This window comes from Amblyomma americanum, chromosome 7, assembly GCF_052857255.1.
Source record: "Amblyomma americanum isolate KBUSLIRL-KWMA chromosome 7, ASM5285725v1, whole genome shotgun sequence".
Classification (NCBI taxonomy): Eukaryota; Metazoa; Arthropoda; class Arachnida; order Ixodida; family Ixodidae; genus Amblyomma; species Amblyomma americanum.
Genome location: NC_135503.1, coordinates 55,085,822 through 55,103,257, shown reverse-complemented (window position 1 = coordinate 55,103,257; position 17,436 = coordinate 55,085,822). Strand labels below are relative to the sequence as shown.

General features: G+C 49.8%; 1 protein-coding gene across 2 annotated transcripts in view; it reads right to left on the bottom strand.

Moving 5' to 3' along the window:
* Nucleotides 1-17,436, bottom strand: part of LOC144099138 (uncharacterized) — a 55,185-nt gene that overhangs the window by 14,161 nt on the left and 23,588 nt on the right. Inside the window, exon 2 of one of the 2 annotated variants that reach the window (XM_077632238.1) lies at nt 9,928-12,626. The exons of the other annotated variant lie outside the window; for it this stretch is intronic. Coding sequence (XP_077488364.1) covers nt 11,188-12,606 — 1,419 coding nt within the window. The 5' untranslated portion in view covers nt 12,607-12,626 and the 3' untranslated portion in view covers nt 9,928-11,187. Of the gene's footprint in view, nt 1-9,927; nt 12,627-17,436 lie in introns of those variants that run through there. 2 annotated transcript variants of the gene reach the window in all.

The window sequence follows — 17,436 nt, the reverse complement described above, 5'->3', positions numbered from 1 at the left end:
AGTTACCCACGCACATCAGGAAAGCTCTTTTGATTAAACCCCTACCCAAGAACATGCACCCCGCGCACCACGAAATCCGACGCACAGCGAGGGCTCGCGCCCTACACATCAAATACGGCCTAAACGACAATGTGGCGTACGTGGACGCGGCGGAATACCGGCAAACCCAGAGAAAAGCGTTTGCACTTGTCGCGGTGAACGGGAACGGCGCCCCGTTGGCGGCCGCGTCGATAGAAACCACCTCCTCCGAGACGTCAGAGGAAGCAGCAATAGCCTTAGCTATAGCGAACACGCGTGCTGATATTATATTCAGCGACTCCAAAAATGGCCATTCGCAATTTCGCGATGGGACGTACCACATCTACCTCACTCCGCATCCTTCAAAACACCCCCCCCCCCCCCTTCCCATTAGAGAAGTTGAATTGAACTAGGTCCCGGCCCACTCGTCTAATCCAGGGAACGAGGCGGCTGTCACCACTTCGCGCACTTTTGCGTGCACTCCCAGACACCCTTAGAGCGTGTGGGGGTAGCGGTCTCGGTCACAAAGGAGATGCCCTCGACTCAGCGTGGCATGCTCAGCCGGAAACCAGCTACCAAGTGACAAGGGGGTTGGTCGTTTGGTGCCCAGCTTTCGCCGGTCGCAAGCCAGAGAATGGGTCGGAGCCAAAGGTTCACAAAACAAAACAAAGTTTATACAGCAAAGAGACGATACAGAGTATTTCACAATCACTCGTGCGAACAGATACGAAGTGATTTACAAATACAATGCAACTCATGCAAAGTAACAATAGAGAGAGATACAATTCAACAAAATCTTTGCACCTAAAGTGTACTAACACGGAGAGAGACAAATAATGAAAACACAATTTGTTCACTGGGCACTGCGACAGTCCGACGACCTGAGGAGCACGACGGGGCCGATCCGCAGACTGGCGCACGTTGCCTCGCTGGTCCATGGCGGGTGGTGTTCTACCGGGAGTCGAGCGGGCGCGCTTCTCGGAAGCTTGAACGGCGGCTCGGGCTAACCGACAGCGTTTGAAGCCCCTCATTTATAGGCTGTTGTGATCGGAGGCCCCGACAGCGGGAACAGACGAGCCCGGCAGGCGCCATCGAACTATGTTTGACCAAAGGTGCTGTCGTCCTGAGAAGAGGATTACGAACGGCTCCTGACGACGGTGAGCTGTGACGAAAGGCCTCTCATCCCTTCGTCTGGAGTATGGAATGCGGCATTTCTCCCGAACTACGCCCTCACGTGGACCGGCAGAAAGACCCGAACAAAGGCGCCGGACACGCCTCGCTCGCTTGCACTTGCGCGGCCAGACAAAGCGGGGGCGGACACGGCTGATTCATCTTACCGTCTGGAATGCCCGGGGCCGTCAGGACGCATCTTTCCACGGAGGGGATCACCGCCTACAAAGCCAACGACCTTATGCACATGGTCAACCCGTCAGAAACCACATTCCAGGACGCCTCTTTCCCACGGAGGGGATCACCGCCTGCTAAGCCAACGACCTTAGGCACCTGGTCAACCGGTCGGAAACAGCATTCCAGGACCTCAAGTAGAAGGCTACGTAAGAAGGACTTCCGACTTACCGGCAGGGGCAGGGGCGCGACTTCGGAGGTATCGGCGGCGAACGTTTGTATGCGCCGATAATGGCGGCCGGGTTTTCCCGTGCACGCCGCATCCTTGGGGCAAAGCCATTCCCTATTATTTGCCGGGGATCGTGCCGAGAGTGCGCGTTTGCTGCGCGCGCTTCGCTGGCTGGAACCAGAAGTCCAGCGGCAAGACACAACGGATCCCCGTGCGCCTGCCGCGGAAGGTGACGAGAGCCTGCGGCTGCAACCGCTCGTGACGCTGGCCGGATCCCGAAGAGATTCCCTCCGGTCCCGCAGAATTCCGCGTAACCTACGAGGAGGCGCTCCCGTCGCCGTTCCCTTTCCCCCATGAGGGAGGCTTCCCACCTCGACCAGCCGGTGCTGTCGCGACGCACACCGATAGAGATGGTTGGCCGCGTAGAAATGGAGGGGGGAAACAGGTTTCCACACAATCGAGTGGGCCAATGAGGTCGCCGGCAGCCATGGGCTCGCGGCCATCTAGTATGTGTCTCCTGCAACCTGCTCTCAACGCAATAAATGTTGCCCCGAGCAAGCTCTGGGGGTAAACCCGGGAGGGCACGCGTGGGAGGAGGCTTGCGGAACTTCTTTCCACACTTAGACTCACCCGCCACACTGATCCCGCCAACCGAACACGTTTCAGCAATTCGATTCAACGAGGCACTTTCCCGGACCTCACATTTACATGCAACATGCGCCATGTCGACTGGCTGAATGCAGATGACACTGTCGGTAGTGATCACTTTATATCAACACAACCATCTACATGCGTGCTCTGAAACGCCCAATTACACAAGCTCGCATCCCGGACTCGTCGACTTTCTGCTCCTCTCTACCTATCGTAGAGCCCCTCCGGTCGGCAGGTGTCGGATACGACATCTGGTCCAAATCGCTCACGTCTACATTCATACAGCACGAAAAGCAGATATAGCTCACGGAAACATAAACCGACGTGGAGAACCACCTCCTCCATCCTTGGGAGGCCCTCCGCAGCCTCACCAAATGATGAAAGCAGAAACATAACAGACGTCTCAAGAAGCGTATCCTCGAACTCAGACAGCAGGCCGCGGAATATGCTACTCAGCTAGCCGACAGAAACTGGGTGGACCGGTGCAACACGGCTGCGCGACAGAAGTCTGGCCGCAACACGTTGCGCCTGTTCCGCGCTCTCATCGAACCAACACAAACACGCACGGAAACCCAACGCCACTTACATAGGGCCATGCACAACTTTACAGGACCGACAACACTGCTAGCGCACACGCTCAGGGACCGATACGTATGCACCACCAGGACCCCCGTACGGCCGCGTACCCGTATGCAGGCGAAGAGAGCACGGAGCTAGACACCCCGTTCCAGATCCGCGACCTCAGGGCAGCATTAAGCAAAATTAAGTGCGGCACTACAACCGGGCGAGACATCGTTACGGTCAAGCTATTGGCCAACCTTCCCGACGCAGTCTACGCCGCGCTCCTCAATAGCATTTGGAAGGGAGAGACTTCTATCCCTTTCGACTGGAAGTCGGCTACCGGGACCTTCATTCCGGATGCCGGCAAACCTGTTGATGTGGAGAACCTTCGACCCATCCCCCTCACGTCTTGTGTCGGCAAGCTAATGAAGACGATGATGCGTGAGACTCTCCGACTTTCTCGAAGCAGGGCACATTATCGCGGACACCATGCTCGGTTCCCGCCATCACAAGTCAGCACAGGAAATACTTCTGCAGATCCACCGCGACATCTTAGATCCTGTTAATGTCCCCACGACAAGGAGGTCCTGGCCTTGGATCTAAGAAGCGCATTTGACGTCAAGCAAGAATCCTGTACCACCTTAATCACACCAACTGTGGCCACAAAACTTTCAATTACATACAATTTCTTACAACCGCCAAGCTTACATACGAATACAGGATTCGGAGCACGGGCCATACACCATCGGCTCGAGGGGAACCCCTCAAGGCGCGGTCCTGTCTCCCCTCTTCTTCAATTTGACCGTGCATTCACCTTGCCTCCAAATTGTCTTCTCTGCGCGGGATACATCACGCTCTTTACGCGGATGTCGGACTCTGGACTATAGTGTACTAGATTAGGTGTAGTGGGTCGAGGGAAGGCCCTGGTAGGCTGCGCGCGTGAAGCTCAAATCCCAGAAATCTCAAGCGGCCGCGAGGTGGCGCAGCTGCGCCTTTCACCTGGGGATTCCGCCGCGGCGCAGCGGCTGCTTGCCGGCTTGCCTGTCTCCACGTGCTTCTTGTGTGTTGACGCTTCGCTGTGCTCCGATGTTCGTGGTGTACTGTTTTTTCTTCACGATGAAGCCTCGGCGCAGGAACTACTGCTTCGCGCCTGGTTGCAGGACGGGGTATAGCGGCGCTAAAAACTCGCCAAAACTTTGTTTGGTGTCCCCAATGACGAATGCAAGCGCCGGATTTGGGAGCGCAACGTTCATCGCGCTGACAAGGCTTTAGAAGTGACTGACGCTCTTTGTGAGTTGCACTTCGAGGATAAGTACATTTTGAGAGACTATGTGCATGTGATTGATGGAAAAGAGGTGCGCCTTCCGCGTGGAAAGCCATCGCTTTCACCTGACGCCGTGCCCACTATACTGCCGAACCTTCCGAAGTATCTTTCGAAGAAGCCCACTCGAGAACGACCGCCACCGAAGAGGCGGTGAGAAGAAGCAACGAAAGATGACGGAACAAAGAAATTCTGTGATGAAGACATACATGGCTGCTGTGCAATGCCGCAACCCAGCGAACCGGACGAATGTGTGGAGCCAGCCGTTCCATTTGACATTGAAAATATTCCCAAACCGACCGATCAGTGGGCTATGCACTAATTTCCAAATTATGCTGGTGCTGCATACGTGCAGGCCTCGTACGACAGCGAATCTCATTCTGTCGTCATCGAGAAGACTGTTTTTGTGAACTGTGGTTGTAATCCGGGTGAAGTAATTTGTAGAACATATTTCCGGGGGACCCTTGTCTCTGAGAAAGTGTGCCGCGATATGGATGAAGCGAAATGTGTGCTGGATGATGCCGAGTCCCTATACCTCTGCAAGGGAGTGGGCAAACTAGCAGATTTTGTGGCTGTGTCCCTCACAAAAGGACTGGAGAAGCAACTGATTCATGCCGACGGACTCGTCCTTAGCAAGAAATGCATAGGAAGTGTGATATCAAAAGGTGAGAATCGGGGTTTTCATTCAGGTATCGTGAATTCTACGATGTTTAACGACGAACTGCACTGCTGCGTATTTTCTCCTATTGCGGTGTTGCATGTTTTGAATGTGCTATTTATCAATTAATTTAGCGTTGGTGAGAATAAAGTCCTGTATGCAGATTTTCATTGAGTTTTGCTTGTTACAGGAACAGCCTGCATATCTTGCAAGTACCTGAGTAAGGCCTTGCTCACAAGGCTGAGTGAGGTGAAACGGAGAAGGCTGCACAGTACGCCTGCAGCCAAAGTGCGACTTCTTAGTCAAAAGAATCGTCGTGCTACTGCCAGATTAGTCTCCCTGACTGCGCGGCTTGAAGAAATGAGGAAGCAAAATGCAACCATTGAGAAAGAAGTATTAGAGAAAAATATTTCATGCTTGCCGCTCAAGCAACAGCTAAGTGTACGGCAGTGCCTTGCAGCATCAAAAAAGTCCAGCAGGAAAGGTATGCGCTACAGTCAAGAGTGGATACTCGAGTGCATACTCATGAAGCTAAAGAGCCCTCGACTTTACCACCATATCAGGAAGCATGATATCTTAGTTTTGCCAAGCGAAACCACGCTCAAAAAGTACATAAGGTCGTACAAGTCATCATATGGCTTCAACTCTAAAGTTGTAGATATTTTAAAGAAGACCTCCAGCATGTCAGTCTTCCAGAGGCACGGCGGACTTCTTGTGGACGAGGTAAAGCTGTCCGAAAACTTCAGTGTGACTTCATCGGGAAAAATTCAAGGCTTTGTTGACCTCGGCACATTTACAAGACCAGAAGATAAACAAACACCTGCAATGTGACCATGGCATGATTGTCATGTTTGTTCCATTTACTGGAAAGTGGAAACAAATGGAGTTTTTGCTACCAAAGGTAAAATAAAAGGTGACATTCTGTTCAAAATAATGATTGAAGCGGTCATCGTTGCTGAGAAAGCAGGTCTGTTTGTGGATCACATTACATGTGATGGAGCGGCTTGGAACCGCAAGATGTGGAGATTGGCCGGAGTGTGTGCTTCGGCAACTAATACTGTGGAGCACCCTGTGGACAATGAAAGAAACATTTTATCTCAGATTTCCCCCACCTTATTAAGTGCCTGCGGAATTCCCTGCTGAAGACTGGCTTCACTACACCAGAGGGAAAAGTATGTCATTTGTTTGGTGAAGGTTGCATTTCTACTGAAACTAATGTTTCCTCCTCTTTATGCTGTTGCTTTTAGGTATCTGTACGGCCAGTCCGAGAGGCATTCCTCCGTGACAACGTGAGGACACTTAAGGTGATGCCTGGTTTGACAGAGGCCCACCTTGATCCGAACTCACTTGAGAAAAGGAGTTATGCATTTCAACTTTTTGGATCAAATGTCTTGAGAGGAATGATGTGCTACAAGAATGAAATTGAGAGAAAATGTGGCAGCATCACTGCAACTCAGGAATTATTTGCGTAAGTAGGCATTTAGCAGTTTTTCTACTTATTTGGCAGCATAGTTCGATGATTTACATTTTTGCTGTTTGCTTTTGCAGGATTGAGAAGCTGATTAGTCTCATGACGTCCCGGTATGCAGCTCAGGCACTGAGGCCAAATTCTGCGGATGCAGCCACCCTTGTGGACTTCCTGGATTATTTAAAGAGATGGGAAGATTTTAAGGGTGGTTTTGTTAGTGAATCGACATCAACGGGACATCACTATCATGAGTACACTTTCGCTGTTGCAGTACCTGACTCAGACTATTGGGTTAAAATACATGATGACGTCATGGCTTAGCACTGACCCTCTTGAAAACCTCTTTGGCATTGTTCGTCAGTCAAGTGGCTGCAATGCCCACCCCTCACCAGAGCAGTTCTTGATAACAGTTAATTGCCTTTCCTTTTATAACCTAGCCAGAAGCGTTGATGGAGCTAATGCTGAGCCAGACATCGTTAGTGCACTTATTGGTGTTGAGGATCGGGAATGCTCACATCCTGGGCCAAAAAGGATTGATGAGATGCTTGCTCAAGGCAAACTCGAGGAAGCAGAAATTTCTTTAAAAACAATCCCTCGCAGCAGTGTTCAACACTTCTCACTTGTGATTGAGAGAAGCGATGCACGACTTATATACTACACTCCTGGATATGTAGCACGAAAATGCGTGCTCAGCTTCAACTGTGCATCGTGTAAGAAGATACTATTTGAGTCAGCAGCAGCAGCTTGTGACCGCCTCCCCTCTAGCTTTACTGAGCAATGTGACTGGGGAGGACTGTTGTACCCATCAAAAGTGCTGTACAACTTCATGCTTGCACTCGAAAATATATTCACTAAATGTTTTAGTGTAACAGAGCTGCATGCCAACAGCCAACAGTGTTGGTTGCGATCAGCACAGGGAACAAGTGAGTAAAATTGTTTCTTTTTACATACTCACGCCCTTGCACTTCCTTGTTAAAAGCCTGAATAGCTCAAATGTCACAAAAAGGCAGCGAGCTAAACATCTTAAGCTCAGCAGGAGCACGTGAACTGCGGTTTATGAGCCCTTTTTCCTTCAGTGCTGTATATTTGAATAAAATAAATGCTGTTCTGTGTGTGGTAAAAGGTTCCTTGTTTTTTTCGCGAAGTCTCCGCATAGCCCTACTTGTAAACAATATATGTAGCATTGCATGCTTTTTCTTTTAAGCGTCCATAGAATTAGCGTTGAATCGACTTCATAAAGTACATTCGATGCGCGCACCAGAACGCCGCTCGAGTGGGAGCATGCGGGAGTGCGATGACCCAGGTGAAAGGTACTGCAGCGCCACCTAGGCGTGTCTGGAATTATAGCTTCACAACGGCTCCAGACCTCCCCCCACACCTAATCTAGTACACTATACTCTGGACTATGCAAGGTAACCTGGGCCACATGGAGTCCTTCCTGCAAGCAGCGGCGACCGTAGTCGACGACTACCCGACATACTGCGGACTCTATTGTGCCCCTGGTGAATCTGAATTTGTGCACGTACGTCTCTCCCCTCGGGATACAACTCAGCTTCGCATCAATCTTCCCTCGGGACCGATTTGCGCACCACCAACGCAGGGTCGACACCACCCTGGCCAAAATTCGCACGGTGGGAGAACAGGTAGGCCGCGTGACCAGCCGGGTCTCCAAAAAGCGGGGCGGATGCATTGCGGCTTGCCCATGCTTTCGTAACGAGTAGAATCCTCTACTCGACTGCCTACTTGCACCTACGCAAACACGATGATGACCAACTCGAGGCCATCCACCGGCAAGTCATCAAGCGGGCTCTCGACCTCCTAGTCGCCGTATCCAACCAGACTCCTGGCCCTGGTGAACACCTTTCGGGAGCTCCGAGCCCACTTGGTAAACTAATACACGCGTCTTGCACAGACCACGTCAGGTCGCCGCCTCCTGGACCAGCTACACATCAAACCCGAGTACCACAGAGGAAATGGTGAGTGTGCCAGAACCCTGGAGACGCGCCCACCGAGAGAGTGCGGCGCCAAGCAGAAACTGCGAGGTGGAGGCACACTGTAAACGCTGGCTCCCTTAGACTGCAAAGCGAGGCCTATACGCGTGTGCTGGCAAGTATGCCACGAATCAAGCGCTACCGTTTATACGTCATTGGCCGGCTCTCGAGCAAAGAGCTCGCGCGCGCTATACACAAGAATGACGCGCAGTGATTTCCTTGCACGCGCCCCCGCAAACCCGTTTTTTTCTCGTCACCCTCTTAATTCGCAACGATTTTAATTTACACGCAACGGGAAATTTTTGTCATCTCTGCCATGAGTGTTGGAGTCATAAGCTTTGCGAGTCCTACGCAACACATCAACAGCACAAATAAAAACTTAAAAATGACTGTACCCTGAACACCAACCCTCTTCACTTAATTTCAATTTTTGGGGAAACCCTTTGTGACGTGCACTATAGGGCGTAACATATATTAAAACACTAACGCTCCAGAGAATAGGCAAAAATACCTTTTAACGGCCAGCAGGGATATGGCCGCAAAGCTCTCACGAGTTTCGCAAGGCAGCGACAACCTCGGACAAGTGCGTTAAAATGGATCGGCGTAAGATTTTTCGCTACATTATAAAGGGAAAAGAATTTACTTTGTACCAGCCTTATCCGCCACAACCGAAGCTTAATGCAAGTTATAGCCAATAGATTTAGTTCTCGTGCGCTGTCTACCGTCTGACCTACAGACGACCAAAAACTGCACAAAACTGCGTGGCAAAATCTAAACAAGTAACCTAACGCCCGTAGGTTCCGTACCCTGGGTCTGCGCGCACATTGGAATGAGAATAGCCGTTCAAAGGTTTGGTTTATGGGGGTTTAACGTCCCAAAGCGACTCAAGCTATGAGAGACGCCGTAGTGAATTTCGAGCACCTGTGATTCTTTAACGTGCACTGACATCGCACAGCACACGGGCTTCTAGAATTTCGCCTCCATCGAAATTCGATCGCCGTGGCCGGGATCGAACCAGTCTTTCAGGCCAGCAGCGAAGCGCCATAACCATTCATCCACCGCGGCGGCTAGTCGTTCAGAAGACATATACAATTTTCAAGCATTTCATTAGGGAAAGCCTAAGCATTGATTCGAGGCACGTTGTATGCATGCTGAAGTGTGCCGAGTGCGAAATGCCGCAAGTAGGACGGACCGACAATTCCTTGCGAATTAGATTCGATAGCCTTCGCGCGCACACAGTCACTTCCACACCTCCCCCTTACAAAACACGTTAACGAAAGAATTGACTTGGTAAACAAAAGTACCATTACTACAAGGCGGCTGACGGAAGAAGTCTTGCTTTGAAAGTTACGCATCGGTGTTGCCCTCACCGCAGCGGCAACCTGGTCGTTGTCGGCACAGCACCGTGTCCACTTCGGCGACTTCTGCTGTTTGTGTGCCACTCCTTTCTGCGAGGTGAACATAGGCACCTACTCTGGACCTGCCCCTATTTTACATGCCACTTGACAGAAACATCTCTGATGCGGACTGCCTACAGGTCGACCTCCTCAAGTAGAAGACTGGATCTCTGGGCCGCACCACTGGGCCTTACTATAGATGTTCGTAGGGAGTACGGCGTGTATCTTTATGTGTAAACAATGCTTTATTCCAGAGGCACGCTGTTGCAATGAAAAACACAAGCCACGCAAATCATGTTTAATGCTCTGATTACAGTGTAATCCAGCAAAAATGAGCACCCTGGCACGTTTTCGCCACTTCAGAGGTAAGAGACCCACTAGATTTTTCTCCCTTAAATCTTTGCCTCCCCCTCTGTCGCTCGAAACTCGGCGATTGTACCCGCTTACAATATACCCCCTGTGAATATAACAGCAAAGCTTTTGAAACCAAGGCTGCTCTTGCCACCTGGTGACGGAGCAACATACACATACATGCAAGCACATAAACGCGCACGCACACACGGGTAGGCAGTGGTCTCGATCGGCCAGTTTAAGATTATGTGCCGACAGTTTAGAGGCTGGAATTGTATTAAGAGCAGGTTTACAAGCTTCAACTATTCATTACATACCTACCTCCCATGGCTTGTGCCTTTCTTTATATTGATGCATAGGCATAAATCCACCGAGGAGAGTATTTTCTGCGCTCTAAACGCGAATATGCCTATAATGGAGTTAAAAGAGAGTAATATATCCTCTAGCGCACTCCCTTTTACAGTTTACTCGCTTTTTACTCCTTTCTGTTTAGAGTGCATGTGGCGAGTGTAAGTGCTGGCGCTACACAATTTTGGAAGACAGAGGCTATCTGAGCCAGTATGATTAGCGCGTTCCAACTTTTTCCAAGTTCCTTGAAGACCATGTTTCCGCCTCCACTTTCGATCGTGATCTGCGTTCCATAAGAACAGGAACGAAAATCGGTCCTGGCAGGTGAAAATTTGCTTATGTTGTCTTTCTGATTGCCTTGTTGTCTAGGCACTTAGATTCTAGAAAACAATACTCATAGGTCGACAAAAATTCTGAACGCAATCAAAGGCAGAAACAGACAACGCACTTCGTCTCTCGCAACAATACTAGAAGCATTGCCTTTTCTATTCCTTCATGCGGATTTGCCCGTGTTTGAAACTTCAATTTCTTCTCCGACTTAACAGGCACTAGAATTGCAAGAAATTGCAACAATGGTAAACTATAATATCTAGTGCGGAAGCACAAACTTCCTCTTTGGCGGTTCCTCAACGCGCTCAAACAGCAGTTATGTACGGCTCACAAAGCTTACCTTTACCAAGACAACGGACTCAAACACTGACGTTAAGCTTGGCGACTACTTCGTCTGCAGTATCACACATGTATAACACACTATAAATAAGAACACATACCAGAAGCATGTAAACAAATGTCTGACAGGAGAAACGTTCTGACGCGATGGAAAAAAAACGGCGTTCCCATCAGCCCAGCGTCACTGAAAGCGCCACAGCCAGCCTTCATCGAGCTTCGTAAGTTCCGACGAAAGCATGAGCGGTTCGTCCAAATCCTCTACACGGCTGCCCAATAAGAGGCCCACTTCAGAGAGAATTGCATTTTTAGTAGTAATGTCCACTGCCGGATGTGGTGAGTATGACCCCGACAGCTTCTGGCCTTTGGCATCATCACTAGTAGGACGATTTCCACCTCCACAAGCTCCATTTGCTGCTCCGTTAACCGAGTGTTCAGCAAATTTTTGTGGGCGCGGGTTGAAACCCGGCTTTCCAGCCTGGGTCCCTTTTGACATGTCAGCCTTTTCAAATAGTGGCCGTCGCTCTTGACAGAATTCTTGTCCCAAACTGAGGGCATCCCCTGCGTTCACACAGTCAATCTTAACAAGAGTCTTTGATCTTTGCTTTTTGACAACGTTATTAGTTTGGGACCTAAGATCGTTGGCGACTGGAACAAACACGGAAATGGGCTTTGCGGTGTGCTTCGTATACCCAGCAAGCCCACTTGGGACATACTCGCTAGTTTTCTGAAAACTAGCACCCACAGGTCCGCAGTGTGGTACAGGCGTCGATTCAGTGACTGCAGTCGGTCCCTGATGTGCTCTCTCTACTTCTGTTTTTGTCATTCCGGAGCCACAAGACATTTTGTGAGCCGCTTTCTCTGAACTTAATCTCACTTTAGAGGAACACTGATCCGCTAAATAATCACTACCTTCACCTCTCGTTTGAGCCAGCATCTTTCTCCTGCAAGGCTGGCATCTTTCTGACAGCGGCAGCGCAGATGACGAAGCTAAGCGGGGGTCAACTTTTTGTGCTTTATGCGGGTTGAGTGATTCGTTTACTCCTTGGGAGCATTTTGTTCCTTTCAGTGCGGATGCTTCTGCTTCAGTCTTCGTTGATGTATAGCTTTTATCCGCATCTACAGGGCTAGCACAAGGTGAGATATCCATTGGCGTAGCATCATGGCTCTCACCCGTATGGCTGGTAGGCTCTTGATATGAGGGCCTTTCTTGCATGACTGTAGAATGACATTCAAAATCTGCCGTGGCTTGGGGCGCATGCTGTACAGGCCAACCATAGTAGCCTGCATTCCAAACATAGTAGGCTCCATTCAAACCATAGTAGGCTCCATTCCAGTACTGTTGGTAGGGATTGTACGGTGGCCATGTAAAACCGCCGTAGTAGGGATGCGGCTGTTGTCTAGGCAGTAACGAGGGCAGAGGGGGAGGAATATGGCGCCAGAAAGCGGAGTCGCCCCCGGTACAGTGCTGGTTCAACGAGGCTGCCTGTCCACACGAGTCATTCCCTGCATATTCCTGGTTCACCGGTGCTGCCTGCCCACAAGAAGCGTTCACGGCAGGGTTCTGGTTCGGTGTTGCTGCCTGTTCACACGAGTCGTCCATGGCTCATGAGAAGCAGCATCCTGGAGTACAAAAGCGAAATATGTAACATGTAGCTGTCTTAGCTCCGTTTTCTTAGCGCGCACTTTTGACTGCAGTACAGGGTTAATAAAACTTCTCCGAAATTTGAAAGTGAATTCAGCGGCCGAGAGGTTGGTCAGCTCTCCTAGTAGAGAGGAATAGTGAGTAAAGTCCTCGTTTTTTTTAATTGGTTCCTAAGACACTCATGCCCTTTTTAATGAACCTTCCATTTGCCTGTAGCTTTTTGATAGTTATTTATTACTGATAAAAGCGCGAAGTGGCTGCCAACATCTGATACTTGCCTAATGAGCGACCTGTTTAAAAATATTAACTGAGCGAAATTAGGTGCGTTACCAGGAACGTAAGCATGATAGCATCACACCCTTACCACTACCACCACCACAGCCATCATTGCTACCCCGTCTACTTAAGGACAGAGGCCTCTCCCTATGATGTCCCGCTAGCCTGCCCTGCACCGACCGCAGGTCGCCGTATCCAAGCAATTAAATATCTTAGGCAGAGCTCCTTATTCGATTCTCTCCTGCCTCTGGCTACGTCCTTTCCTTAAAAGTCGTCCTGTTATCCTAAAAACACGTCGGTCCTTTTCGACCCGCTAACATGCTCCGCCCGTCCCTTTAACTTCCGCTAGACGGTCACCAGGTTGGAAAAATTTAGCGTGAAAGCGAACTCTCAATGCTCTCAACCAAATAACGGGTAGCGAAACAGAAAGTGAAATTATAAAACTGTGAAGTGTACCATTGTGAAACAATTACACTATGCAGCTCGTTCTGCGCATAAGGTTTTGTATGACCATTAAAAGCACAAGCAACATATTATCAAAGTCGCTGTCAGTGCAGACAGCCATCTTGCTGAAACTTCAGGCACAGGAAGCAGAAATGTGAATGACCTGCAGGTTAGTCGCAGTGGTGTTCTCTGCCAATTCTGGCTATTCCTACTTACCTTTGGAGTAATATAACTGCAGTATATGGTACAGTTGGTACTTAAAGTCAACACAATACTCCGCAAGACATGGAGCATCAGAAGACAGACAACTACCACCTGACTAGAATCTAAAAAGTACTGAGTAGGACTTGCAACTAAACAGTACAGCACAATAGTTACCCTTGCACTATTTCGTCAGGAAGGTCACAAGGAATGTGCCTTGGACATAGAGGAACGTTTGTCGGCCAAAAGAGTCGATAAAGTGTCATGCGTTCGTTGTTAGCATAACTTCTCCTTCATGCAACTTGTTTTTGTTTAGAAATCTTGCACTGCTGTGTTGTAGCATCGTAGTATCAAGTCTGGCCTACCCTCCACACAGAGCACAACATTATGCACAAATATGGTAAGAAAATGGAAAAATCCACAATTATGCGGTTTGACTTGCTCCCATAAGATCAGCGGCAGAGAAGAAAGTAATATCAGCAAGATGCACCAGGAAAGTGGCAATAATAAAAACTAGCCGTATAATTACAGGAAATACGCAAGCAAACAACGTTTGCTCTGTATTCGGAAACAGGCTCTGTATTCGGAAACAATATCTTGATTATGGGCTTCAAGCCAATCAAAAAAGTATAAATTTAATAACTGATTTAAGAACACCGCATTTAATCATTTACATTCCTTAATCCGTGTAAGCTAGATACAAGTCAAGGATATGTGAGCCGATTACTGTGAAGCGAGCTGCTACAGCGAGAGCGGTTACTTGTACGCCCCATCTACAGTGCGCCTTCAATCGGCCCGCGAACACGTATGCATGAGCCTGCGCTATCAAGAAGTACAGATCACGTGAGTGTACTGGCGTGGCATGTACTTCCAGAGATTGTAATGCCCTATTCTCGATCTTGTTACTTGCTCCTTTCACAGGGTAGATAGAAGCTGCTTGCAACGATTGGCAGATTATGATCCTGGACTGTTCTACGTCTCAGCGGAAGTAGCACATACGATAGTGTAGTGGATGTTTGCATCCGTCGGCACATATCCTGAAGACAGCACAGCAAGTCAAAGACCACAACGCATTTAGCTGTCAACCTCTATCCCAGTTAAACCGATGACCGTTTGTGGCCCATGGGCAGTGCGCCCGCCTCACATTCGAAGGGTCGTGGGTTCGAATACCACTTAGTTCACCCCAATTTACTTGTCACCGCATTTACGTCACTTTCAATATATAAATGTCCTTCAGACGTTTCCGACCAATCCTAGTACGCTGGCACCAATTTGACATTCACCATGCCCGTTATGCGCGTTTACCGAGTAGCATATAAATAAATACGGGAAGAATGTGATCGCACGGGGATGTCTGAATTACGCACGCGAGATCATGTGGTAGTGACGTCACGAACCGCTCGGTTAGTCGTAAGTTTTCGATCAACGCTGAAGGCTGGTTCACATGCAAGCGAATGAGCGATTGGGCGGCGCGTCGCTGCAAATGTCTCGAACTTTGATCCTCGCCGCTCACCACGACGACTCAAAAACAGGTTTCTGCGCCGCGACAGCAAGATTCCCTACGGTTTTCGCTTGCATGTGAAACAAGCTTGACACCGGTGACACTTCATGACCATCATGCGTAGGGACATGACCGGCTGGGCGAGGGGTAAGGCAGGTTCACAGTGGCGAGTCGCGAACGTCGCATGAGCGGTTTCGGTCAATTAGTTACGGTTTCCGAAGCACTAGGAAAGCGGGGAGGGAGCGTGACAAATCGATTTAAACCTGTCCCACGACCTCTGTGACTTGCCAGTGTGAAAGAATTAAGAGCTTCCCCTTCAAAAGGGGGTGGTGGAAGTTGCCACTATGATCGGCTTCCTTTCCGTATTTTTATTTAAGTGTGTTCTAAATCGGTCTTATAATTCGCCATTTTCTTTAAATATGTTTTTTTTTTGAGTCCCCCATCTTCCAATCGCTTTTTGCTTACTTCCATCACAGATTTATTTACATGACCATTGTTATCTGTAACCCCTAGGACCTCAGTGAGAGTGACTGTGCCTGCATCGACATCCGGATGGCTACCATGACATTTGAATACGAGGTGTTCAATTGTGTCTACAGATCTACCACATAGAGTACACGTGTCATTTTCGTTAATTTTTTTTTTGTAGCAGGGCGTTCTAAGATCCCCTGATCTAGATTCAAAGAGTATAGGGCACTGCCTCTTAAGTTATCATAGAACGATTCTTTCCTGATATGCCTTAGATCTGTTTCTTTTTCAGTGAACTGAGCCCGTTTTTACCCTCCTCCCTTCGCTGCGGAAGCGTATGCAAGCTGCGGAAGCAGCGACGAGAGGAAGGAGCCATGTAGACGGCGACGCGAAACTACGCGCAGCCGGGGACAGTCTTTTCGGGTTCCGGCCAGCATCAGGGCGGTTGTGGCCGCACGCTCTCGCCGCCTCCCTGGGGAGGCACACGGAAGGTCCGTGGCGCCCTGCCGCCGGACTTCTGGTTCAGGGTAGCGAAGCGAAAGCAGCAAACGCGCGCTCTCACTGCCTCCTCCAGCAAATGCCCGACGATGGCGTTGTCCTATCAATGCGGCTCGCATGGGGAGACCCGGTCGCCATTGTCGGTGCGTACAAACGTTCGCCGCCGATATCTCCGAAGTTGAAGCCCCCCTTGGATAGCCTTGTACTTCAGACGAACGCCTCGTTGATGTTTTGTAGCTAGCTGCTCCCTCTGCGTATTTTCAGGTAATAAATAGCATATGAGTGATCACGCTTTGCACTCTACAAAAGGGTGATTCAGACTGCACTACCGGCGTCAAATGAAATGCGAACAGCGGAGCGCGTGGCCAAAGGTCTATTTTACGCCGTCTGCCTGTCGCCATCAGAGATAGGCGCGCTCATCCGGTTTGCGATAGGTTGGTTGGTGGTAACTTTATTAGATACACTTCAGTGGTTCAGGTAAGGGTGGGTGAAGGGGTGTTGAGCAGGACGGCGACAGGCCCTCGGGCCGCTCTAGACGGTTGGGCACTGTTGGGCCGCGGCGACCCTCAAGGCCCAGCCCGTGATGCGAAGCTGTAGCACCTCCTCTGAGTTGCGCTGAGGAGCCTCCCTTCGCTCCTGTGACTCCATCCCTTGGAAGGGAGGACTCGGTTTGTTTGGGCTAATTTGATATGTGCGTGATAGTTTTGCTTGTTTTCTCGCTTTGCCACTGGAGTGCCACGTGCATTCTTTCCACCAATTGCAACTTGCGCAGCGCAGTAGCGCTAGCGGCCAGCCACGCCTGCTGTTTGGGTGGTGCGAGCGCTCTTAGCTCCCTGGCCTGCAGCGCTCCGATTTTGCTTCCATCATCAGCATGCTAGTCAGCGTGCGATATTGCGCTGCGAACACATAAAGGCCGACCGGTTGCGTGCATTAAAAGCACGAAGGGCTCTTCTCGCGTTGCAATACTCAATATGATAGCCAGGCACGCCAGGGCATACCACCTATACAACTGCCTCAGGCCCCTCCCGAAAAATTTCTGGCCACGTGCCTGTGTACCCGCCGCGGTGGCTCAGTAGTTAGGGCGCTCGGCTACTGATCCGGAGTTCCCGGGTTTGAACCCGACCGCGGCGGCTGCGTTTTTATGGAGGCAAAATGCTAAGGCGCCCGTGTGCTGTGCGATGTCAGTGCACGTTAAAGATCACCAGGTGGTCGAAATTATTCCGCAGCCCTCCACTACGGCACCTCTTCCTTAATTTTCTTCTTTCACTCCCTCCTTTATCCCTTACCTTCGAGTGTCCGCTGATATGAGACAGATGCCGCGCCATTTCCTTTCCACCAAATCAATTATTATTATTACTATTATCACGTGCCTCATAATAGCCATTGCATTAAAGCAATCC